General features: G+C 47.9%; 1 protein-coding gene across 1 annotated transcript in view; it reads left to right on the forward strand.

Annotated features, from left to right (window-relative positions):
- The window catches only part of FKBP15 (FK506 binding protein 15), a 45,143-nt gene extending 20,033 nt beyond the window's left edge, over positions 1-25,110 (forward strand). The window contains exons 14-29 of the mRNA XM_015423129.1: positions 450-553; positions 1,206-1,299; positions 2,190-2,296; positions 3,726-3,833; positions 4,629-4,723; positions 5,475-5,577; positions 9,092-9,263; positions 10,782-10,918; positions 12,390-12,545; positions 12,929-13,081; positions 13,614-13,706; positions 14,926-15,036; positions 15,811-15,918; positions 18,829-19,451; positions 21,376-21,469; positions 23,296-25,110. Of these exons, the coding sequence (XP_015278615.1) occupies positions 450-553; positions 1,206-1,299; positions 2,190-2,296; positions 3,726-3,833; positions 4,629-4,723; positions 5,475-5,577; positions 9,092-9,263; positions 10,782-10,918; positions 12,390-12,545; positions 12,929-13,081; positions 13,614-13,706; positions 14,926-15,036; positions 15,811-15,918; positions 18,829-19,451; positions 21,376-21,469; positions 23,296-23,376 (2,339 nt within the window). The 3' untranslated portion in view covers positions 23,377-25,110. The remainder of the gene's footprint in view (positions 1-449; positions 554-1,205; positions 1,300-2,189; positions 2,297-3,725; positions 3,834-4,628; positions 4,724-5,474; positions 5,578-9,091; positions 9,264-10,781; positions 10,919-12,389; positions 12,546-12,928; positions 13,082-13,613; positions 13,707-14,925; positions 15,037-15,810; positions 15,919-18,828; positions 19,452-21,375; positions 21,470-23,295) is intronic.
- Positions 25,111-26,059: the final 949 nt, after the last annotated feature.

Consider the following 26,059-nt stretch of genomic DNA (forward strand, 5'->3'; position numbering starts at 1 on the left):
GAGCCATAATGGGTAGAAGCTTGGGGTGGGTGTGTTGTTTTTTAACTACACGTTTTGGAGGAAGGTGACCACTGCACCTACTGCTGCACGGTGGACACTCAGTTGGTGTCAGCATACATGCAACCCTTGTTCCTAGCTTCTGTAGCTATACTGTACAATCAGTGCCAGTTATTGCTGTGGAGCTTGTTGCAGTTGTCCCCATCACTGCTCATCAGGTGCTGTTCCAGTTGCCAACTCTGTCCTAGGAAATCTACGTAGCCTTTTCTTGGGCTAGGAGTGGGGAATGTGATTGATAGCATTGAGCCAGGAGCAATGTAGGCTGGTGTGACAATGCTGCACAGATGTGAAATGTGCAGAAAAATGGGGGTGGGGGGTGTCTCATTTCATCTACCGTAACAAGCCTGTTTGTATTGAGCTGAGCAATGTTAATGTCTCTGGTTTCTTCTTAGTGGCTCAGCCTGCTGTTTCGGGGCTGCAGATGTCCTCCAGTGCCATAATGCCTGCAGCCCTTCAGTCGCATTCTGCTGTTCCCGGGACAGCCCAAGCTTTTCAGGTATGGAGATGCTGGTTGCTGGCGCTTCTTTATCAGAAGATGCTGCATTTAGAGCCCTTCTCTCCTCCCGTCCCCCAACGCACATGCTGAAGACTTTCCCGTCCCCCAACGCACATGCCGAAGACTTTCATGGCATCACCACCCCGATTCATTGCCTCTTCTGTGGTCAAATAATTATACTTAGAAAGTGTGGCTTCAAATCATGCCTTTGCTATGGGTTCAGTTCCTTGCCTCCTCTCAGCCTCAGTTTGTCACCTGCGAGAGGAGAACTAAGCATCCTGCCTCACAGGCTGAGTGACCACAAAGGTTAGTGATGCATTATGGGAATCAAAAGTACTAAATCAATGAGGCTAGAAGCTTTGATTTTAATTAAAGCTCTCGCCTGAATAGAAGTAGTTTGTCCCCTTAACATTATTGGTTTTCCAGCTGTTACGGATTCAAAGGCTGGCCTTGCAGCTCTGGACCCCACTGACTTATTTAGACTTGAAGGTTGTGAATTGTGCTGTTAAGTGGGATTTGACACCCCCTCCCCGGCCACCCACACGCAGTGTCTGTTTCACAATTCAAAGAAGAATATTTTCAAGCTTCTGTCCAATTGAGGCTTTGCCACTTACTCTGTTAAGCCTGATTCTTCTTGCCCTTGCTCCCTCAGCCATATGCAGGGGTGACGTCTGCGTACCCACAAGCCACTACTGCAGCTTCTCAGCTCCAACCTGTTGGGCCAATGTACCCCTCTCCTTTTCAAGGTATGCTGGAAAAAAATGTGTAGTGGGTATGTAATTGACAGCTGTTCTGAACTGAGTGTGTTGGAAGTCCTAATTCAAATCTCTCCTCAGCCAGAAACTCAGAGACCTTTGGCAAGCCTCTCTCAGCCTCACCAGCACAATTGGCCCTCTGCACTAGCTGACTGTCCATTTCCATTTACAGTGCCTGGCTATGCCCCTGCCACACTTCTACGCATGCTTGTGCTAGCTGAGGTGGGAAAAGGCAGCATCCAGGCCCACTCCACCACCCACCCCGAACTTTGAAACTCCCCCTCCCATGCAGTGTGTCAAGCCCCTTTCATTGCTGCCTTTCCAAAGGGCCATTATTACATCAAAATATTTTGGAATGCTTTTTAAATTATTTTGTTGGGTTTTATTGCTGCCAGCTGGTTGTAAAGCACTGGGAGAGGAGAAAGCTACTCACCATTGCCATGTGATATGACACAGTCTGACAGATTAATGGTGATAGATAAAACATCTATGCTCTGAGAAGTAAGACTAATCAAAACTGTGTTCCCAACTTTTTAGAAAAAACAATTACTACTTGTGCTACGTATAGACTCTGCAAGGAAGTAGCAGAACAGACTTTTTAAATTTAGCTCAGTATTTACTTAGGATGTTTGTTTTTAAGTAAGGTTTTAAATTTGATGCACAATGTCTGTTCTAAAGATCAACAGAGTAATGTGATGGGAGATGCCTTCTTTTCCCCCCTGTACATATTTCTCAGATTAATAGACTTACCACCACAATATACGTTGGTTGATATTTATATTTGTCCCATTTCTGTAACATTGAAAACCTGTAAACCTAACATATGAAAAGCTTTCTAAAAAATTGCATGCTGTCCCCCCACCCCACCCCCATTGCTGCAGCTGGAGACATTGGTTCATTCCTGATGACAGAGGCCAGGCAGCAAAACACAGAAATCCGCCTGGCTGTTGGCAAAGTGGTCGATAAATTAGATAATCTGGCAGACAAGGTAATTAATGGGGTTCTTGGGGTTCTTGAAGTCTACATAAGAATGAATTTAGACCAAGGGTCTGTTTTCATCAGCCAAGTAGAGACCCCTGGGAAGTTCATAAGCAGGGCCCTGATGATTCAGTGTCTCTGTTGATAGTCCAAAATCTGGTGTTTAGGGGCTACTGTTCCTGCATATGGAGGTTCGGTTTTGTTAAGTAGCCATGCACCTCAGACCAAAGTCAGTGCAGTGGATTCCTGAGCTACATACAGAGCAGTTTATTTGGGGCCTGTTGCTTATGCTGTTTGCTCTTCTAAGGCACTGTGGTTCCTTGCCCTATTGAGCCTCCATTATTCAGGCAGCCTTTATGGATTGTCTGCAGTGAGGCCCACCAAACCCTTTCCATTCTCATTTTATTTGGTCCTTCTGTGAGTATCTCAGTTCTAGCTGCCCTGCTAGCTTACAATGCGGTGTGGCACATACACATGGCAGCATAGGGGAGCATGGTGACTGGGCCACTCAAAAGCAACTGGTATGCAGAGTAAAGAAAGGGCCAGAAGCTGTCAGGCAGATCGGACTCACCTCTCCACTTTCTGCATCACTCACACTGCTGGGGGAAAACCCAGCTGATGCTGTTGAGGGATTTGGTCATCACAGCACCAAAGAACTGAACTCTCTCCTATTTCTTTGCAGTACCAGTTCCGCGGAAATAAGAACAACTTTTTCTGATTCCCCAGTCACTCTCTGTTCAGTGGTGGCTGAGTTACTGGACTCATAGGGATGTCCTTCTCTTCAGGATATCAGGGTCTGGGCCAATGTTCCCTCTAAGCTGTGGAGTCTTGTGAGCAAGAATTCTACCTTGTGAGCTACTGGCATTAAAGTTGTGAGCCAGCGATTTGGCTGCTGCATACATTAATTTGCTCTGGAGCCCTCCTTCCTGAGCGGAGACAAAAATGTGTGAGCTGGAGGGTAAAAAATTGTGAGCTAGCTCACACTAACTCAGCTTAGAGGGAACACTGGTCTGGGCATTGCTTGCAAATCATTCAGGGGGCAGTTATCTCCCAATTGTTCTGCTGCTCGTCTCCCTCTGTGCAAGCCATGCCACATTCCTGTCCCTTCCTGTCTAAGCACAGTTCACCAAATCTCCTTCCTGTCCTCAGAGAGGAGGAGAGCAAAAGCCCTGCATGGTCTCCTCTTCAGTGCTAACCTGTCTTAGCCAGTGCTGAGAAGAGTCCTTGCTCAACTACTGGTTTGTAGCCTAAGAGTGGGGAGGAAGAGCAGGGGAGTCTCACCTGTGGCTGGAATGTTGTAAAGCTGCAATTTGCCCATCTGTTTCTCATCTGGAGTCTGTTGCTAGTCGCCTTGGGAGAGGTGGTAAGCTACCGGCCAACTCAAGCTTTCCCTGCCTCCTATGGGCTGATGTCAAACACCACAACTCTGTTCTTTCCAGGTGAATGAGCTACAGAAGCAGAACTCCAGCCACAGTTTATTGCCAGGGAGCTCCTCTGTTACCATGGAAACAGCTATGATCATGAGCAACATCCAGCGCATCATCCAAGTGAGGACCACTTAGCCTCTGAGGGGTATCTTTGTTGGCTTCTCTGGAGAGAGAAACTCATCCACTTAAGATTTACCAAGGAGACTTAGGGGCAGGGGAGAAACAATTCCATGTGACTAGAAGAATGCCCAAGATTTTTTTTTTCATGCCCAAGATTTTTCAAGCTATGTTGCAAGGCATCCTGGGTCCCTTAGAAGTTTGTCAGAGACTCATTGGTCAGGAGATGAGCAAAGGCAGAAAGCTTCTCTGGAAAAGATGGCTTGTCTGGTGCTTACAGCGGCACAGTAGCTGAAGGGCTGAGCTGAATCCAAAAGGTTCCTGGCTCAAATCTCCCTGCTGATTACACACCCAATAGATGGGCTTTAGGCAAGCCACGCTTTCTCAGCCTTCTGCTTCCTTTTGCAGGGCTGCTGAGGATGTATGTCAGAGCAGTATTTGAGCATCTTCCCTTGCAGTGAACAGCCGCAAAGGACTGTTATAGGACTATTCAGGTGCATCCTCTTGAGTGCATGCAGGGTTACTGGAAGGCTCAAGAAGCCTGGGCAGTGCCCTGCATGAACTGGCTTACACTCTGGAATGTGCCCCAGAATCCTTTGCAGTGCTCAAGAGACAGTAAGTCAGAACTTTGGGACAGCATTTGTAGAAATAAAAAATTGGAAAATTGCTGCCCCAGGGGAAGAGAGATCGAATTGGGGCTGGGGGTGGGGGCAGCCCTTAGGCCTCAGTGCTGTTTTCCCCTATGTTCTCATTCTGGGATGCGCTTGGGTTCTCTCCTGCACTGTGTTCGTGTTGCAGGAGAATGAGAGGCTGAAACAAGAGATTTTTGAGAAGAGCAGCCGGATTGAGGAGCAAAACGAGAAGATTAGCGAGCTGATTGATCGCAACCAGAGGTGAGGAGAGGTGGTGCTCCCCCTTGTAAAAGTGTATTTTTTAGCTGAGGAACACCTCACATGCCCCTCCGTATTGGAGGGGTAACCCACATTCATCTCAGCTCTGTAAGGAAATCTGGTGGCCTCTACCACTGTGTGCTCTCTATTATGAGTCTATGCATGGCATCAATATTGCTTTATGCCATTCCTGGCTGGCTCTATCACCCCTGTAGACTTTTGGAATTCCCAATGGGGTCAGTTGACCCAGCTCCTATAGCCCTCTTTGCCCCATCTCAGGCTGCTGAGGAAGCATCCCATCACCTTAGCAAGTCTTTCTAGCTAGAGTGGCATCACATTAGTACTTGGCAACAGGGCCTAGCAAAGTTGTGAAGGTGATCCAACCATCAGTTCTCCCTTCTCAGTCTAGCTAGCTAAGGTTGAGGAAAGGTGGGTAGGAATGAAGCAGAAAGCCTCTAGTAAAGAAAGTGTAAAGCCAAGAGAGCTCAAACAGTGGGGCACACAGGACTAGAACTTGGAGCAGGCAGGACCAGAACCTCCCACCAGAAAGAACAGCTGCTTAATTTGGGGGATCCACAGATGGAGAATTTATGTGTTGCATTAAAATGAACAAACTCCGTTTGCCATACCGTGCGATTAAATGTTACAAGACTGTTGTGGGTCACATAAAATAAATTCATGGATCAAATCCACTCCTTAGACCAACCCTGCCATCAGGACTCATAAAGCCATGTGCTGCTGCTTCTCTTCCCAGGTACGTTGAGCAGAGCAACCTCCTGATGGAACAGAGGAACACCTCGCTGCAGATGAGCAATGAGCATACGCAGGCAAGGGTCTTGCATGCTGAGCAGGAGAAGGTAAACTCTGCAGGAGTGGTGGTCGAGAAGTCTGGATGGTGACCAAGACTGCTGGGAGGGCAACAGCAGCTCAAGATCATGACCAGTCTGGAGCCCTCTCAAACTGGGTTTACTGTTCTAGATTGGAACCTTGTTTTGCCTATACAGATCCTTTGAAGTATAAGGGGGAAGTAGAACCTTTTTAACTACACGTCAGCCCCCTTGGTGTGAGAACAAGTGAGTGGTCAGAAGACACTAGGGCATAGGTAAATCTGCATTTAGTGACCTTAAATATGTGCTGTTCTTGAAGCAGTGCTAGAATTACAGATGTTCATCTCCCATGTCTGGTAATTCATGTGCCAAACACAGAGTACTGTTCATCCCCAGAGCTCTGCTAACCTTTTCCTCTGCTGACGACTCTCTCCTGCTTTTATATCACTGGTGTTAACTTTCCTTTCCTGTTGCTGCTTTTTTCCCCCTGTTAGCACAAGCTGCCATTGGAACAGGGCTGGGACCAGGTGAGGCATTGTCCTCTAATGTCCAGAAAATCTGGAATCCCCCCCCATTCCCCCCCCCAAATTTACGTTTTCCAACCCAAATGAACCAAGACTTTCTCCACTGTTAGCACAGTCCAGATACTGGGGTAGAGTAGGGTGAATTTGCTAAATTTAGACTAGCCCAAGACCACTAAGAATTTGGGACACACAGACACATTTCAGGAGCAGAACCATCCCATCCAAATCTTGCATGCTGCAGAGGCAATATCGTCATTGGTGGTAAGGGGAAGAGCTGAACTGTGCACTCTTGATTTTTTCCTGTTGAGAGCCCAGGTTTGCAGGCCACGCTGCTAGGCTTGGCTATTATATTTGGAGATCATTTAGGGATTCAGTAATTTTAAAAGGTAAGGGTTCCCTTGCTCGAAAGCCAGTCGAGTCCGACTCTATGATTGCGGTGCTCATCTCCGTTTCAAAGCCGAAGAGCCAGTGCTGTCCAAAGACGTTTCCGTGGTCATGTGGCCGGCATGACTAAACACCAAGGCGCACGGAACGCTGTTACCTTCCCACCGAAGTGGTACCTATTTATCTACTTGCAGTTTCTTGCTTTCGAACTGCTAGGTTGGCAGGAGCTGGAACTAGAGATGGGAGCTCACTCCGTCATGCAGCACCCGGGTCTTGAACTGCTGAACTACCGACCTTCCACAGCCTGCAGTTCAGCATCTTAACCACTTGAGCCACCGCAGCTCAATTTTGCCAGGTTACACAAAAATTCCAAAACATACTTAAAACAAGATCCAGGTGGGCAGCTGTGTCGGTCTGAAGCAGCAGAACAAAGTTTGAGTCCAGCGGCACCTTTAAGACCAACAAAGTTTTATTCAAGGCATAAGCTTTCATGTGTACAGACATTTTTTCAGATACAAGGAAGAAGCATGGCTGCACATGAAAGCTTATAGCTTGAATAAAACTTTGTTGGTCTTAAAGGTGCCGCTGGACTCAGACTCTGTGCATAAAACAAGTCAATTTGAAATGGGCAAAGTCAATAAAAATGTAGCAAATGTTTATCTCTGTCCTAGCATGTTTGAGCTGTACCACTTCAAGGTGCTGGTGAGGGCTAGTGTGGCTGGAGGGTTTCTCCATGCAAAAGAAAATCTTGGCTCACAGGAAGTTGCCATGTCAGGGAGAGGGGTTCTAGCGTAACCAGTTTTCTGTGGTGGGTTTTATACATAATGGCAAACCTGGGATTGCTGCTATGTGGCCAAGCCTGCGGATTTACAGGCTTACTCACTGCTACATTCCCTTGTGCATGGCCATCCAGATACATACTCTTCTGCTTTTGCAGCAAATTGTAGTTCATGGTCCTTTTCCTTCTGCACATCGAGGTTCCAAATTCTGGTTTGATGTTGGTTAGTTTGGTTAGCAGGGCCAAACACAAAGCATCACCGGCCACTTCAGATGTGTAAAGGCAGACTGTAGTTTGCCATGAAATTATAAATCCAGAGGTTTGACAACACAAAAGGAGGTGGAAAGAACACAATATTTATATATTTATTTTTATGCCCCACTCTTCCCCTCACTTGTGGGTTCAGAGTGCCATACCATCATTCTCCCCATCTCCAGTTTATCCTCGCAACAGACTTGTGATGTAGGATAGGCTGAATGTGTGTGATGGGCTCAAAATCACCCAGTGAGCTTCTATGGCAGAGTGGGGATTCCAACCTGGGTCTCCCGGATCCTAGTCTGATGTTCTGCCCACTACACAGGAGCCTGAGTATCACATAGCAACAAATCATTGTTGTAGAATTTCTGCCACACCACACCCCCATCATGAGGAAGCATTTAATCCAGTAAGCCCTCACCTCTAGACTGAAATGGTACAGTCAAGACACAGTTCGACTATCTTGCTTAGATCTGGTCATCTTAACTCTTGGACAAAAATCCCCAGCTGGCTTTGTTCTTGACACATGGTTCCTACAGTGCTTCTGGAAGATGCTGAGACTGAGTCTGCAAGGAACTCCAGAGCTGTTGGCAGCATTTTTGTGGTATGTCAGTTGCCTCTGAGCACCTTACAGCAGCAGTACCGTGCACACACTAGGATCTGGGAGACTCGTTTTTGAATTGCCATTCTGCCATGGAAATTTGCTTGGTAAACCTTGGGCAAGTCATACACACTCTCCAGCTCCAATTGCAGCTGCTGGATGACCTTGGGCAAGCCATAGTTCTGTCAGAGCTGTCCTTGAAAGGGCAGTCCTCAAAATAGCTCTCTCAGCCCCACCTATCTCACAGGGTGTCTGTTGTAGGGAGGGGAAGGGAAAGGAGTTTGTAAGATGCTCTAAGACTCCAAGTGAAGGGTGGGGTATAAATCCAATCTCTTCTTCTTCTTCTCTTCTCTTAACCCACCTCACAGGGTTGTTGTGAGAATAAAATAGAGAGAATGGTATAAGTTGCTTTGGGTCCCCATTAGGGGGCAAAGGTGGGGTATAAAGGAAGTAGATCAATTGGATGGCTTTAAGAAAGGGTACGGCAAATTAACTGTCTATTGATGTTTTATAACTGTGATAGTATGCAGTCTCCATGTTCGGAGCCAGTCTGCTTGTGAATACCTGGTGCTGTGTACAAACCAACAAGGCTTTTGTGTTCATGCCCTGCTTGTGGCCTTCATGAAGGCACCTGACCAGTTGTTGTCAGAAACAAAATTCTGACCTAAGAGAACCCTTGATCCTGTCCAGCAGGGATCTTTTTATGTTGTACGTTCACAAGTAGCCCAGGTGGCTCTCCATTCAGTGAGTTCCTGATTATTGGTTACAGCACCATCCTGATTTTACATGTGTCCTATGCTGGCTCAGAGTAATTGCCTACATTTAGGCTTGCCAGGGGGTCTGTGTAGGCACCGACGGAACTGGTCTGAAGTTTGCTTAATGGAAACTCAGCCCAGCATCTGGGTTGCTTGCAGAAGCTGCCCCCGGATAAGCTGCCTCTTGTATCTGTTTGGAGGAGCCCTCCTGAGATTTCTCCTTTGCTGTCTCTTTCTCACTTGGCAGGTCAAGGTTGCCGAGGAGCTGGCAGCTGCCACGGCGCAGATCTCCCGGCTTCAGCTGGAGCTAACCGATCACCAGAAGAAAGAGATGGATTTGCGCTCCCAGTTGAACACGGCCCTGAAGGAGGCGGAGAGACATGGCACACAGCTCAACCAGCTGCAGGCCCATCTGGCTGGTGAGGGAAACGTAGGAGAGGGCCAAACTCGAGGGACTGTCTTTTGCTGTGTCTGCCATTGTGCTGATAGAGTTCTGCCGCCGATTATCTCTGGGTGGTGCCACTTAACGATTGGTTCCATTTTGGTTGGTGGCCCACTGCCATAGGGGCTCTCTTCAGGGTCGTTTTCACACATACTTGATAATGCACTTTCGGTGATCATTTCCAAGCAGATTTTGCTGTTTCCAAGCAGATTTTGCTGTTTTGCCGTGAAATTCAGTTGCAGCCAATGCTCCCTCTAAGCTGTGGAGTCTTGTTAGCAAGAATTCTACTTTGTGAGCTCCAGGCATTAAAGTCATGAGTGAGCTATTTTTGGCTACTGCATAAATTAGTTTGCTCTGGAGCCATCCTTCCTGAGCGAAGACAAAAATGTGTGAGCCGGAGGCTGAAAAGCTGTGAGCTAGCTCACACTAACTCAGTTTAGGGGGAACACTGGTTGCAACATGCATTGAACGTGGATTGGAAGTCCATTGTTCAGTGTGAGTGAAAGCACCCTTGGTGGTGGGTCTGCAGTCTTTGGAACCAACTTCTGCTGTTTTCAGTGGAAGCAAAGACCTTGTGATGCGGAGGCAGGCAAATGGGAAACCGCTTCTGAGCATCTCTTGCGTTGAAAGCCCCGTGGGGGTCACCAGACGGATGAGTGACTTGATGGCAAAAAAATAAATAAAAGACCTTGGTGGTGTTAAGAGAGCAAGAGTCATTTATCCATCCAGGCTGTATTGATTAGCTTACCTGGTATCCATTAGCTGGGGATGAGGGTTTTTTAAAAATCTCTTTGCATCGTTGTTCCGGTGAACTGATTTTACTGCCTCACTGTCATTTGTTCTTTTCTACGTACATTGCTTCGAGAACATCATTTGCTGAAAAGTGAGTCAGAATTTTTTCTCAGTAAATGAAATAAGAAAGATTGCTTCTCAGCACCAGCAGAGGCTCCCTTCTCTTGGCCGGCATGAGCAAAGTCAGAGGATTGACCTTTCAGAGAAGCTGCTCTTTTCAAGAAAAGCAAAGTTTTTTATTTCTTCGGAACTGCTAAAATCATTTGGGTTTCAGAACTTGGCATTTTGTGGTACAGAACTGGCGCAGAGAGCTGGTGAAACTCAATGGCTATGAGGCTGAGCCTTGTACCTTTAGTTCAGATTCGACCACTGCCACAAACTCACTAGATGGCCGACTATGCCGTCTACAGCATGGTGCTAATATCGGCCTACCGTTTTCGTTTGTTGGAAGGAGCACAAGATAATGTATGTGAAATGCTTCGAAAGATCATCCAAGTGCTTGTATAAATGCTGAGAAATTAGCATGCTGGGCCCTGGGACTTAAGGCACCTGTGTGCATTCTAGCCATGTGGAGTTCCTGAATTACCAGAGGGTTGCTGCATACTGTAAATAGTTTATTTGAGTGAACACTTTTAAATTTTGAGTTCATATTGGGGGGAGGGGTGCGTTTTGATACCAACTCTGTGTCCTGCCCCTTCCACAGAGCTTCAGCAATCATCTGAGGATGCCCGGAGCAAATTCCAAGTGGAGAAGCAAAGCCGTAGGCAGCTGGATGCCAAGCTGGCAGCCCTGGAAGAAGAGCTTTCTGACCTTCGTGTGGAAAAGGAGAATCTGGAGAAGGTAGGGAGCGGGGGAAGGTGCCGAATCTGAGTGTTGTTGTTCAGTTGCACAGTTGAGTCCGACTCTTTGCGCCCCCATGGACCACATCACGCCAGGCCCTCCTTCCGTCATGCTCTGGAGTTTGCTTAATTTCGTGTTCATTGCATCGATAACACTGCCTAACCATCTCATCCTTTGCTGTCCCCTTCTTCTCTGACCTTCAGTCTTTCCCAGCATCAGGGTCTTCTCCAGTGAGTGCTCCTTTCTCATTTGGTGGCCAAAGTATGTGAGCTTAAGCTTCATTATCTGGCCTTCCAGGGAGCAGTCAGGGTTGATTTCTTTTAGGATTGACTGATTTGATCTCCTTGCAGTCCAGGGGACTCTCAAGAGTCTCCTCCAGCACCATAATCCAAAAGCATCTATTCTTCGGCGCTCAGCCTTCCTTATAGTCCAACTCTCGCAGCCATACAGTACTACTGGGAATACCATTGCTTTGACCATATGGACTTTTGTTGGCAGGGTGATGTCTCTGCTTTTTATTATGCTGTCAAGGTTTGCCATCGCTTTCCTCCCCAGGAGCAGACGTCTTTTAATTTCATGGCTGCCGTCACCATCTGCAGTGATCTTGGATCCCAGGAATCTGAGTAGCGATTGCTTATTTATTTACCTTTCCATATGCGCCGTGCTGTCCAGCCTTCAAGGAATACTGTGAACAGGCAGCAGAAAACATCACTGTTTTTATGAGCCTGGAGTGCTCTGATGTTGGGTCCCGTGGCCTGAGGGAAAGGGCTTTGAGGCCTGGTCCATGTATGTTCAGAATTAAGTGGTAGAGTGAACTTACACTACTTGATTGATTTTAGAAAATGTGTGATTTTCTTTTCAGCTATTTTACATTGCAAGGAAAAGAGCAATGCAAATAGCACCATAAAATGGTAGCATTTATAACATGAAATAAACATGTTTACAGAAGCGATGACCAACTTCTTTGGCTGTGGCCCCAAACATCAGAGCGCTAGTAAGACATTCTACTTTTGAATGCTCCCCTTTATTTAAAAATTAAATACCTTCTTGCAGGTGGAAAACTAGCACAACAAGGGGAGGGTTGGTTAAACCCATTCTCTCTGATGTGCTAATTTTTGGTTGGCAGGGTTTTTTAATGTGGTGGGACATTCAAAAGGGATGTTCCCCACATGCAGTCTACAGTACTGGTCTAACTCCTTGGTCTGCTGCGTGAAAGTTCCTTTTAAAAGTCAAGACCATTGGTCTGTCTAGTTCAGTATTATGTTCTGACTGGCAGCATTCTGCTTGGGTTGTTAGGCTAAGAAAGACCTTGCCCAGCATCGGCTAGCTGAGATAAGGGGAGGTGCTAGGGATGAAACCTGGAACCCTCTTTATACAAAGCAGATGGCATATCATTGAGTTATGAGCCCTCCATGTGTAAATGTAGTCTTGCTGTCCAACCTGTGATTTGGGCTCCCTTCCCCAATTTCAGAACCTGGCTGAGAGGAAGAAGAAATCCCTCTCGGAGAGAGCACAGGCTGAAGAAGAAATGGATGAGATTCGTAGATCCTACCAGGAGGAGCTGGACAAACTCCGGCAGCTGCTGAAAAAGGCTCGGACATCGACTGACCAAGCAGCTTCTGAGCAGGTGAGAGGAGGTGGACAATAGAGAATCGCCTCCTTGACTTTTTCCACAGAAGTGGGGGGGGGGGGGGGGGGGGCCCCGGGGGGGGGGGGGGAGTCGTCACCAACCTGGTGGCAGCAGACCAGTTGGTCTTTCGTCCTCTTTGCAACATTTCTGCTTTGGAAGTCTGGATCCCACAGCATGGGGACCATTATTCTTCCCACCTCAGCCAGTGTTTTTATTTTAATATTGGGCTCAGGTGATGCCCCAAACCTTAAATTGTTTAGGATTACAGCTTTCCAAGAGCAGTGTCTAAAGCCAGTGAGCAGCAGTGGTGAAAAGATGCAGGAAAACTGTTGTATGAAGGAGTAACAGGGGTGTCCTTTGGGGTGGGGTGGGGCTGGCAGCTTTCTCTTATGCAGGCGGAGCTGGAATCCCAGTGGGAAGCCAAATGTGAGCGTATGCTGAGCACTGCCAAAGAGCAACATGCCCGCCAGTACCAGGAAGTGTGTGAGCAGAGAGATGCCCAGCAGCAGAAAGTGTCCCAGCTGGAAGAGAAAGTAGGTGGCCCGTTTTGTGTGCCTGTATGCTCGCATGCATGTGCATACCTTCCTTCTCCACAGCTCAGTGACGGTATGTCACAATTCCTGCATAAGCGACGTTCAAGACCATCAGTCTCCCTGAGCTTCTTTGACATGCACTTCATCCCTTCCTTTGCCACCCAGCTTCTTTCCATAGGTCCTCACTCCACCAGTGCCCAGATCCCACCTTCCACATTTACCTGCTGATGCAAGCGTACACAAACATATGTCCTTCGTTGACTGAAGAAGTGTGCACATGTAGAGTCTGTAGCTTGTATTCCCCGAGTACAAGTGAGCAGAGGTCCAATCGGTTTCAAGTTCCTTCTGAACTCTATTTTGAAGGGAAAGGTCACATCATGGACAGTGTTTGTAGAAGTGTGACTCCCGTATTGTGTTTGGGGAAACACTTGCTGAATTCAAAGTTCCTAACTTTTTAAAAGGGGCATAAACTTGCAAATGAGAGTATACTCAGCTGCTGGTGGCTTACATGTCAAACTTGCTTTACTTCCAGTTATTGCAGCTGAAAACCACAAGGAGTTCAGAGGATGAGAAGCTCTCTGCGTTGCAGGAGCAGTTGGAACAGCTTGAGCCTGTGAAAAGCAAGGTGAGGAGAACCCATTCCATGCCAAGCCTCTTGGCTACTTTTTCTGCCTCACATTCACTGGGGACAGCACTGGGTGCATGTGACGGGCCTCTTCTGGGTGCCGGGGGTGGGTTCCACCGGTAGCCGTGGCGTCGGGCTGGGTTGTGCTGGCAGCCGGGGTGGAGTCACAAAAGGGAGCCACGATAGGACCTCAGCAGGGAACAGGGTTAGCAGCACCCCTCAGGTTCCTCTGCCCCGTAAGCTGGAGATCACTCGCCCCTCGCGCTCTCTCTCTAGCCATCGTGCATAGTGTCTCCTTCTCACGTTCTTCCTCCCTGGTCCTCTCCCAGAGCCCCTCTTTTTATTCCCCATGCTCTCCTGCTAGCGCCACCCATCTTCCCCGCCTCCCTCCTCCCCGCCTCCCTCCTCCCCCATCCGGCCCCGCCCTCGTTCATAGGCCAGGACGCTCCTCGGGTGTCCGGGGTGTGGGCAGCGGTGGGGCAGCGGTGGTCTTCTTAACCCGGGGCCGCGTCGTCAGCGCTACTGGGTGCTGCGGCCGGCTTCTGTCATCGCCCCGTGGGGCCTGCTGTGCGTCTCCCAAGGGAGGGGTTCCATGGGATTCGCTGTGCGGGTCTTGCTCTGCCAGCGATGCACACCTTGTCTGGGTTTTCAGGAGTCTCCCCATCGTGCCGCATACTCTGTGGGGGTTGTGCCACCGTTCCTCCCCAGCTCGTCCGCCGCTCTTGGGGTGAGTTGGGGTGTGGATACGCCTCTGGGGGTGTGGAGGACCATCCCGGGGCCGGTGGACCGGGACAGTGCATCTGCAGTTCAATGGGGCTTCCAAAGAACATGACAAAGTTATCCCCTGTGTACAAAGCTATGGCCCTGGGATGGGAATAGTGAGATGAAAAACACTCTGCCAGACCATCCTGTTTCTGTCACTTTCCTGGCACCAGCCTAAATGGAAACTATCATCTAAAAATCGTCCTGTCCCATCTTGCCTCTAAGGGGCTCAGGGCCACCTATGTGGAATTATCGAACTTTAGCTTCACAACAACCCTGTGAGGCAAGCAAGGGTAAAAAAATTAAAAAGATAGAAAGTCCCTTGCACAAAACTTCAGGCCGAGCAAACATTTGAACCCAGGGCTCTCCAGCTCAAACCCAGCACTCTAACCCCACTACTTCACACCGGTGTTCTTGTATAACCTAATTCCTTATCTCTCTCTTCCCCACCCCCCAGTACTTAGCCTTACAGTCCCAGGTAGCTGCTCTCAAGGCCCACTATGAGGAACAGATCCAGGAATTTGAAAAGCATCATGGAAGGTCTTCACCTGTAGACTCCACTGAAGAGGTGTGTTTTCCCCCCCTTTACTTGTGTGTGCAGTGGGAGGTGCTGGCTTTGGAGAACTGTGGAGGACCTCATTAACTGGAAGTACACAGGAATTTCTCTCCTGGATTGCTGGCAGTTGTAACTCCTCCCAGGGAGAGTATTGCAGCATTACCATAAGTTCAGAAAATGCTGGTACAAGTGGCTGTAATAACACTGCTGTGCTCTCTCGGATTCAGAGAAAGAAACCTTGCAACATTATCCCAATCATATTCTTGCCACAATAGGCACAGCTGTGGGACTACTTGCTCTAGCCAGAAAAAGTGCTGCAGCGCTGTTGCAGCTGCATCTCTTTCCTGCCCTTGATCATTTGTAGTGCAGCCCCAAAGTATGTCCTTCTGGCATACTTTGCTGTTCTGAACTCAAAAGCACAATCTCGATGGCCCCATCGTATGTCTCAGTGGGGCAGCTTTTATCACAGACTTGCTGCTTCTGCCCCACCCTGCATGTACCAAAGGTGATCATGAATGTAAGATGACCCAATAAAAACAGTACTACAAAGTTTTTACTAATTGTACATACTTGGAACTTGTATACAAATGTAGAACTTCTTTTTCTTGATGGAGCACCTAGAAATACTTGTATACATACTTGGAACTTGTAGGACTTCTTTTTCTTGATGGAGCACCTAGAAAAAAATGAAATTTTCGTTTTGATTAAATACGTTACTTCATGGCCTCTTGGTATGGAGAGAACCTTCTTCTCAGGCTTTTGATTTCCTGGCATGTCTTTCTCCAGGTAAAGAAGATCATGAACCGGGTGTTTCAGTCTCTGCGGGGCCAGTTTGAGCTAGAGGAGTCCTATATCGGCAGAGAAGTTCTAGGCATTGTAATGAACACCATCAAGGTAGGGCTGATAAAGAATTTGGCTGCTATTGGTATGGAATTTTATGTAACATGGGAATTGAGTATACTCCTGCTGTCATAAATTATATACATTTGTTTAGTTGTATCACATAAATCTGGTGTTGCTGGTCGCAAGAGGGGCAAGAACATGGAAGCACTGTTTATTCCCGACTCAACTTTTTGGCTTCTGAGATTTTTGCAAACATAGCCCACACATTTTGAAAGCATATATTTGCAGCCACAGAGGCTAGGAACTTGCTTTTTAGGGGTTTTTTTAACATTAAAGCTGAGACAATTTGGATGCTGCATTCTGCATGCAGTTCAGAGTTCTCTACTTTCTCTGTGCTGTCATGTAATCATAGCATATGGGAACAGACTGGGGGAAGAAATGGCCCTGGAAATGGTCCTTGCTCCTCAAAAGGAGGGAGGGAGGGCCTGCCTGGCCAGCTCTGAGCAGGAGGTACCTGACTAAGGTGGGCAGCTGGAAGGGCTCATTCTTTGCTGGGTAAGTAATTAACACTTGGAACACACTGCAACAGAGAGTGGTAGCAAGTACAAGCACAGACAACTTAAAGAGGGGATTGGATAAACATATGGAGGAGAGATCCATCAGTGACTATAACATATAGAGCAGAGGTCCATCAGTGGCTATTAGCCACAACGTATATATGGACTGCTGTATCTGGGATAGTGATGCTCTGTATTCTGGATGCTTGGGGGGGGGGGCAAGAGTGGGAAGGCTTCAGGAGTTCTGGCCCACTGGTGGACCTCCTGATAGCACCTGGGTTTTGGCCACTGTGTGGCACAAAGTGTCGGACTGGATGGGCCATTGACCTGATCCAGCATTGGCGTCTCTTATGTTCTTATGAGGCTGGGCAGGATGGTCCTGTCCCATTCAGTCCCTCGCTACGGCAAGGCCAGGTGAGATAAGGGTGGGCCTGAGGGTGGACCCCTTGCTGCACTGAGCCCACCTTCCCTGCGCCTCTGGCTAGTACCCATCACTCTTTTCAGGCTGGGTCGCCCTGGCCTGAGGTGGTCTTCTGAAGCCATCAGCCCACCTGGACTCTTCCTTGTGGCTTTAATGGCCAACCTACACTGTAGCTTCTTCTTCTTTTTAAAGTTTTATTTAAGTTTTCCAACAAAAAATAAAGTATACAACTTTTACATTTGTAGTTTTAACATCCTGGCGAGTCTATTACAGAGTTTGGTTCTTTACCCATTTATAGAAATCTGCCCATCTTTCTTTAAACACCTTATCTTCTTTCCTTTGCAAAATTATTGTTAATTTGTCCATTTCTGCGACCTCCATAAGTTTTTCTACTAATTCCTTTCTTTTAGGAATCTTTTCTTGTTTCCAATTCTTAGCAATCAGAATTCTGGCAGCTGTGAGCATATATGTTAACATATAAACATTTTTCCCTTTAAATTCATTTGGGATTATATTTAATAGGTATGTCTCCGGACAAAGCTTTAAATTTATGTGCAGCACTTCTGCAATTAGATTGTTTACCTTTTCCCAAAATCTATATACTTTTTCGCAGTTCCACCACATGTGCATGAATGTCCCTACGTTAGTCTTGCACCTCCAACAGTTTTTATTCGTTGATTTATAGGCTTTTGCTAACTTTTCTGGAGTCCAATACCATCTATGAAATAACTTGAATATATTTTCCTTAAATGCTACTGCCCTCATTAGTTTCATTGATTTCCAGACCTTTTGCCAATCTTCCAAATGGATAGTCTTTCCCAGGTCTTTCATCCAAAGGATCATGGTATTTTTTATATTTTCATCTTCTACGTAGTCATTTAAGAGGAAGTTATAAATTTTTTGAATGAGTTTATCATTAGAGGATAGCCATATTTTATCCAAATCCGTTTGGGTGTCTAGAAATTCGGTACTTTTATCCTTGTTGTACCTGTCTTGTACTTGCATCTTTTCCCACCATGTTAGGTGGATATTTCTTTCTGTTAGATTTTCTAACGGTTTTAATTTGTTGTTTTCACCCAGTAATGCATCATAAGATATAGCCTTTTCTTTCATCATTAATTTGGTGTTTATAAATGCCTCAAGAGGAGACACCCATCTTGGAATTTTTGTGTAGTGTCTGTGTTTTATTTCTTCCCACACTTTGATTAGTGCCGCTCTAATGATATGATTGTGGAAGTTAGAGTGGATTTTGTCTTTTTCGTACCAAAGGTACGCGTGCCACCCCATATAAAGATCGTGGCCTTCCAGATAAAGCGTTCTCCAGTTTGTCAACTGTACCCAGTCTTTAATCCATGCCATTGCTGCAGCTTGGAAGTAAAGATGCCAATTTGGTAGCCCCAGTCCAATAGCACCTGGGTTTTGGCCACTGTGTGGCACAAAGTGTCAGACTGGATGGGCCATTGGCCTGATCCAACATTGGCTTCTCTTATGTTCTTATGAGGCTGGGGAGGATGGTCCTGTCCCACTCAGTCCCTCGCTACGGCAAGGTCAGGTGAGATAAGGGTGGGCCCCTTGCTGCACTGAGCCCACCTTCCCTGCGCCTCTGGCTAGCACCCACCACTCTTTTCAGGCTGGGGTCGCCCTGGCCAGAAGTGGTCTTCTGAAGCCGTCAGCCCACCAGGACTCTTCCTTGTGGCTTTGATGGCCAACCTACCCTGTAGCATCTTTTAAAGCAGAGCCGAGGTCCTCAATCACCCATCTGTTTCCGTATTGGGTGTTGATTGCCCTGTTATTCTGTGGGTAATTTGCGGCCTCCCCACTTTGCACTGAAATCCAGTACATTACTGTATTTATTTTGATTGACCCTAGAGTATAGAAGAATCCTGCTAAAGGAAGGAAAAGAGAAGACTTTAGATTTGGGGTGGCAGTGAGTGGTGTTGTGCCTTTGTGACAAGCAACACCTCTCCTTCTGTTTCCTTTTAGACAGTAACGCTGCAGCTGCTGGAGAAGCATGAGGAGAGGGGAGAGAGCAGCAGTGAAGAGGATGTGCAGTCCCGTTCTGAGAGGAAAAGGGCAAGCCCTGCGGGCCCAGATAAGGAGCCCAGAAGCTCTTCTCCACACAACCCACCACTCTCCGTGCCTACAGTTCCCCCTGACCCTCCAGAGAAGGCATTGGCTCAACTTCCTCCTGCCTCTCTTGAAGGAGGCCAGGGCAGCCTGGCTGTTGCAGTGGACGAGGCACAGGCCTTGGAATCACAGAGAGAACAGATGCCCTCAGCCTTTAATCAGACCACAGAGTCTAATACAAAGCGGGAAGTCCCAGAGCTGGCCATTGAGGAGGACGGACACTCGAGTTGCTCTGAACAGAATGAAACCCACACAGTACATTCAGCACTCACTGCAGCAGGAACGCCAGACCCTTCCAAGCCAGCAGCAGACGAGGCAGAGCACAAGGCAGAAGAACCCACCCTGGCCCTGAATAGAGGAGGGGAGAGTTGCCTGGATGTTCCACACCAGGATTCTGAAACTGCCACTGCAGCCGAAAAGTGCGGCTCAGCAGAAACGCAGCAAAGAGCAGCACCCAGACCTCCTCAAGTAGATTCTGGGTCAGTCTCAGGAAGTGTATGTGTGTGCTTATGCCTGCCTTGAGTTACCTCTGTTTCACCTCCTCCCTGTTTGCTGGCAATGCAGACGTGCTGCAGGACAGAGTTGGGCTGTCTTCAGTCTTAACTGATCTGGGTTTTCCCCTCCCTTCTTTAAATCCCCGCAGTCTACCAAACTTTTAAAAATTGGAATACACACAGAACACATGAAGCTGCCTTATACGGCATCAGACCCTTGGTCCATCAAAGTCACTAATGTCTACTCAGAACAGGAGCAGCTGCTCAGGGTTTCAGGCAGAGGTCATCACTTACCACCTGATCTTTAACTGGAGATGCCAGGGATTGAGCTGGGAATCTTCTGCATGTTAAGCAGATGCTTTGTCACTGAGCCATGGCCCCTTCCCTTAGCAAGCAGGAGTGAATACTCAGGATCTTTTCATGGCAAGGTAAAGGTAAAGGTTCCCTTGCTCAAAAGCCAATCGAGTCCGACTCTAGGGTTGCGGTGCTCATCTCCGTTTCAAAGCCGAAGAGCCAGCGCTGTCCAAAGACATTTCTGTGGTCACGTGGCCGGCATGACTAAACACCAAGGAGCACGGAATGCTGTTACCTTCCCACTGAAGTGGTACCTATTTATCTACTTGCAATTTCTTGCTTTCGAACTGCTAGGTTGGCAGGCGCTGGGGCCAGAGACGGGAGCTCACTCCGTCATGTGGCACACTCGGGTCTCGAACTGCTGAACTACCGACCTTCCACAGCCTGCAGTTCAGCGTCTTAACCACTTGAGCCACCGCAGCTCCACTTTCATGGCAAAGGGCTATCTAATCTGTGTTGTGTAAACCTGGATTTGTGCTTTTGCTTTGGCAGGGTCATGCTGAGTTAGGCCCAAAGTCCACCTAGTTCAGCAGTCTCTGCAAGAATCCCAGCTTACCAGGCAGGCACTGGTGGGCGACTCCCTGCTTTTCTACCCATCCTTGCTTTAGGTTACAGCCCATGTGCCTTTCAGCAGCAATGCCAGCTGAGCTGTGGACCCCTTCCTGTTGCTGCTTCCTTGCTGAGCCCTCTTAAGACAGCAAGTAAATGACTCCAGAAGCTGTATGGTTTGGCCTGCATGGTGCTCTGAACTTTCTGCTTTTGGTTTGGCTCCCATGCACAATTTAAAACCAACTGCCTTTTTGCCATCTCTTACAAATCGGGTATACAAGCCAGGACAGAAATGCTAAGAGGTGGGGAGCAGGGGATCCCCTGATTTTGCAGGCTCCTGACTGCTGCTGGCCAGCAGGGGGAAGCCCCACCCCAAACTGCCATGACCTGGCGCAACATCCCCAGCATGATGACATCGCACAGAAGTGACATCACATTAAGGGCGTCGCCTCCACTCCCGGAAGGCTCCTTCCCATCCCCTGCCTGTGAAAGCGCAGGACCTGGCAAGTTGGGGGCGTCGCCCCCACTCCCGGAAGGCTCCTTCCCATTCCCTGCCTGTGAAAGCGCAGGACCTGGCAAACCTATTGGGGAGTGAGTGGGATTGTAATAATTATTATCATTATTGTGTGGCAATGTGTATGGTATAACCGGGAGATCCTAAGGTTGTCTGGCAGCCAGAAATGCTAGCTCTTTTAGCATTATGCCCCACTAGGTGGCGAACCAGACTTGTTTGTAAGGTAAGAGACATTTCAGAGGTGGTTTCCCATTGCCTGCCTCTGCGTCATGACCCTGGTATTCCTTGGAGGTCGCCCATCCAAATACTAGCCAGGGCCAACCCTTCTTAGCTTCCAAGATCTAACGGGATCAGGCTAGTCTGGGCTATCCAGTCAGGACCGTTGGATTGTGGCTCTGTTGTACACGGAAGCTTTTACATACTGCAACTATCCGTACTTCCCCTTTCTGAGGTCAGATAATCCCCCTTTACCCACTTTCTTGCTTTTCTCAGCCTCCATGAAGACCAGAGCAGTATGTCTAAAGCTGTAACTCGAAAGCCTCACATATCAGGAGGGCCACTGGAAGAGGATGAGGATGAAGAATTGGTAAGGCTCATTCGTAGAGGATTCTGGGCTCGGTGCTTTCCAGTGGGCTGTGGAGATGAATCCACTGGCATTTAGATCGGGAGATCCATGCTTAACGTTTTGAGGCGTTTCTTTGGGTTTCCTCTGTGTATTCAGAAGAGTGGGCATTAGGTGCAGACCGGTTGCCCGTCTTTTTGCTGTTGTCGTGGTGTGGGTTGTTTAAAGACTTCCAGCTCTTGTAATTGGGAAATGAACTTGGGTAACGTCTGGCGAAATCCTTTCGGGGTCTGAGCGTGACTGATGGCGGTCAGAGGAGGAGAGGCTTCTCTTCCTTGCCTTGTCTGTGGGTAGCCAAACAAGTTGGGAACTCGAGGAGTGGGAGGAGATAGACAGTTTGGAGACTTTCCACCAATGCTAATCTCCCCCATCAGGCTGCTGTAAGCTTGTAGGGGTTTGAGCAGGCCAGTACTGTAATCCTTCTCCCCGCCCCTCCATTGACACACAAACTTCCATGCCTCCTGATGGCTATTGAACATAGTTCTCATCAGGCTGGTTGGGGGGGGAGGATTACTGCTTTTTTCAGTATATGTATATATGCTCACACACCAGTAGTTGTCTCCGTACCTAGGAAATCTCCCCAGTGTGCACCCCTTTAACTCTGGGCGGCCCCATTTTGTTGTCCTGCTTGTAGGCACTTCAGCTAATTTATCGGGAGGTCCAACTGGGGCCCATGAGGACACTCTCCCTGACCCAAATACTCCTTCAGGGGTTGAGCAGGCTAGCCTCTCCCCTCTTCTTTTTTTCTTCCTTTAACTCTCAACTTTCCAAGGGTAATGAGCATGCTCAGCCCGCATCCAGCTGATCTTACAAGATTTCCTTTTTAATTACGTGTTCTACCTGTCTGAGGAATGTGTAGAAACTGGCTGTAGATGGCTTGGGCTTGTTGCATTCATGACTGATGCAAGCCACCTATTTTCGCTATTAGATATCGTGGTGGTCATAGAATCATAGAATGATAGAATGTTAGAGTTGGAAGGGACCTTGCAGGTCATCTAGTCCAACCCCCTGCACTCTGCAGGAGCATAGCTGAAAGATAGCCCTACAACATACCTGAAAGATGGTCATCCAGCCTCCGCTTGAAAATGTCCAGCGAAGGAGCATCCACCCCCTCCTGAGGCAGACTGTTCCACTGCTCAACCACTCTGACAGTTAGGAAGTTTCTCCTTATATTTAGCCGGTAACGACTCCCTTGTAATTTCCACCCATTAGATCTAGTCTTGCAATCCGGAACAAGAGAGAATAGATCCGCTCCATCTTCTACATGACAGCCCTTCAAATACTTGAAGACTGCAATCATGTCCCCTCTAATCCTTCTCTTTCCCAGGCTAAACATACCCAACTCTTTCAGCCTTTCCCCATAAGACTTGGATTCCAACCCTCTTACCATCCTGGTTGCCCTCTTCTGGACACACTCGAGCTTGTCAACATCCTTCCTAAAATGTGGTGCCCAAAACTGGACACAGTACTCCAGGTGGGGCCTGACCGTAGGAGAATAGAGTGGAACTACCACCTCCCGTGATCTGGTCACAATGCTTCTGTTAATGCATCCTAAGATTGCATTAGCTTTCTTTGCAGTCACATCACACTGCAGGCTCATGTTTAGCCTGTGATCAACCAGAACACCTAGATCCCTTTCACATGTGGTGGACTGGTGGTGGTGATATACGACAGCTTAACGTCCCAGGATGTAACCTTTCTTAGCAAAAGATGTACACATCCTTGTCCGTAACTCTCTCCTTCTGTGCTCAGCAGTATTAACCTAACTGTTATCTCTTGGGGGCTTTCAGAGCATGAAGGGCCGGCCTCCTCCAACCCCCCTCTTTGGGGAGGAGGAGGATGATGATGATGACCTGGATTGGCTTGGGTGAACAACTGGACGAACAACATGGCGAGACTTTGTGCAGGTGCAAAATGATTGAGCAGCCGTGGCCTGAAATGGATGGGACTGTTGTAGTGGAGTTCCCTGGATTGCTTATTTGGGGCAGGGCAGCCTCTGCAAGTTGCTGACCTTTACCTCTATGGTGTGGGATTGAAAACCCTGTCTGTGTGCCCCGACTCCTGTGAGCCTGGACTGATTCAAGAAGCCAGCCTCTCTCGCTCTCTCCTGCATGCACACATCGGTCCTGCTAATCCTACTTATGCAAATAAGGAGATGGAGGAGGGGCTGGGAGTGTGGCCTCCCCGCTGCAGGATTCCCTCTCCACTTGAACGTCAATACAAAGACTCAGAAGTGTTCAGCTTTTCCCCTCCAGCTCCCTGGACCTTGGATGCTTTTTGCAAACATTCTGTAATTCCAAACCCATGCCTCTGCATACTTTGGCTGCAGGCAGGTGTAGGTTGGCTAGGATCATGGGCCAGTTCCCTGTGATGCCTTGCTTGCACATCGAGGGGGTGGCAGGGGGTAATTTAGTTAGCATTTTGATCTGCTTTCTGTCTGGTGCTGCAGGAGGGTCCAGCCCTTTGGCACTGGCAGTTCCTTAAGTGCCCACTCCATGCTGGGAATCTAAATTGCTAGAGGCCTCTGAAAGGTAAGAGACAGCATGCATGGGTGATCCCTGCTATTATTTTCCTGGATGAGAGGTAGTGAGTGCTGTTCTCTTGGCCTCAGGCATATTTCTGCTGACCTTTAATCCTCTTCAGATAGCCTGTCCCAGTAACCTGAGTATGTTTGTGTGTGTGTTGGGGGGGAAAGAGCATCTGTGGTTTACCAGCAAACCTGGTGAAATGTTAAACTAGTCCTGGCTAGCCTTTCGCCTTCAAGTTGTTATGCACAGCACAAGTCATTTTGACCTCCAGTGTAAAACAGCCTGTTCTAAGAAGAGATTTCAGGGCCTTCCTTGCCTCTCTGAGGGCCCCCCCCCCCCCATATGAACCTTCCTGATACACGTGTCTAGGGCAGATGATTGAATTTTCACCTGGCATATGGGACCAGCTGTTTACCTTGTCCTTGCAGCACAGAGCAGTATTCAGAATGAACTGCTACACATGTACCTTTTCGGAGTATGTTGGATATTACAGTCCAGTCCAGGCAGTCCAACAAGAGTTTGGGATGTTCACCCTGCAAGCTTGTTTCAGAAACTCACGATGACGCAAAGTGGATTTCCGCCAGTTCCAATTGTCCAGTCATATGATCATGCACATAACTCACCTGTGGCCACATAGAACTATTTTGGAAGCTGCATCAACAGGATAACCATGACTTATGCATTGGACTCTGGTACATAATGGTGTTTTGTTTTTGCTGTTCTTGGATGAGGGGAGTCAGCATCCTTTATTCAAGGGGTGAATGGATATTTTAAATTTGTTATTCAACCTGGCATACTAACTCTGATATTTTATTCCAAGAGTGGTTGCTGCTTTTCTCCCCCCCCCCCCCACCAATAATACTTGGCTTTACTTGATGGGGGGGGGGAACCCACTCTGCATTGGGAAACAGAGCACTTTCAAGGAAATGAAAGTTTTTGAATTTGTGTGGCTTAAAACAAGCCAGGTCCCATGTTATCTCAACACTTGTCATGGTCGCAGATGCTCTGTGTTGCCCTCTTGGCCTCATGGGTAAGCACGGTATTGAGGAACCTGGAAGTGAAACTTACCAGTGCCCAGGGCCCTTGTCTTGTTTAGACCTAGACAGAATCAAAATGTGATCTCACTTATACAATAAAAGTGCAATTTAAACTATCTTCTGCATCATCTGGTCTTTTTAAAAGCAGGGTTCGTTAGTTGGTTTCATCTTGGCATTTATATATTGCTCAAGACCCGAGTGTGCCGCATGACAGAGTGAGCTCCCATCTCTGGTTCCAGCTGCTGCCAACCTAGCAGTTCGAAAGCAAGAAATTGCAAGTAGATAAATAGGTACCTCTTCGGTGGGAAGGTCACAGCGTTCCGTGCGCCTTGGCATTTAGTCACGCCGGCCACATGACCATGGAAACGTCTTTGGACAGCGCTGGCTCTTCGGCTTGGAAACAGAGATGAGCACCGCAACCCTAGAGTCGGATTCGACTGGCTTTCGAGCAAGGGAAACCTTTACCTTTACCATATGAGCTTTAATGTGCTTCAGCAATCCTCATAAGAGCCCTGTGTGGTAAGTCAGTGTTATCCCCATATTGCAAATGTAGCCTGACTGTGAATTTGAGACTGAGACTCAGGGTTTCCCTTTTTGCTGCTTACAGTCATGGCCCTTATGCTTTTACTTGTTCACTTGTAACCCTCCCCTGGTTCATTTGCTAAACCAAAGTTAATTACTTGTTCATTCATTTCCTGATCTCTGAACAGGTTTATATTCTAAACAAGTACAATAATCAAAGCTTGGCTGGAACCAGTATTCAGCCCCAGAACTATCGAACGTGGAATGTTAGAGTGCTTCTGAGTTATGTACAAAATGGGTGCCTTTCCCCACTAAGTAACCATGCCCTTTGCCCCATGCAGATTAGTACGGAGGTATTGCTGTTGCACAGGCAGTAGTAATTTATGGGACTGCAGGCGAGGGTCCAGTAGGGGCCTTCATCATAGCCTAGAATCAGTGAAGTTGCCAGGCCTGTAGCTATGGTGGGG

This window comes from Gekko japonicus, unplaced genomic scaffold (genome assembly GCF_001447785.1).
Source record: "Gekko japonicus isolate JY-2015 unplaced genomic scaffold, Gekko_japonicus_V1.1 scaffold454, whole genome shotgun sequence".
NCBI classification, from domain to species: Eukaryota; Metazoa; Chordata; class Lepidosauria; order Squamata; family Gekkonidae; genus Gekko; species Gekko japonicus.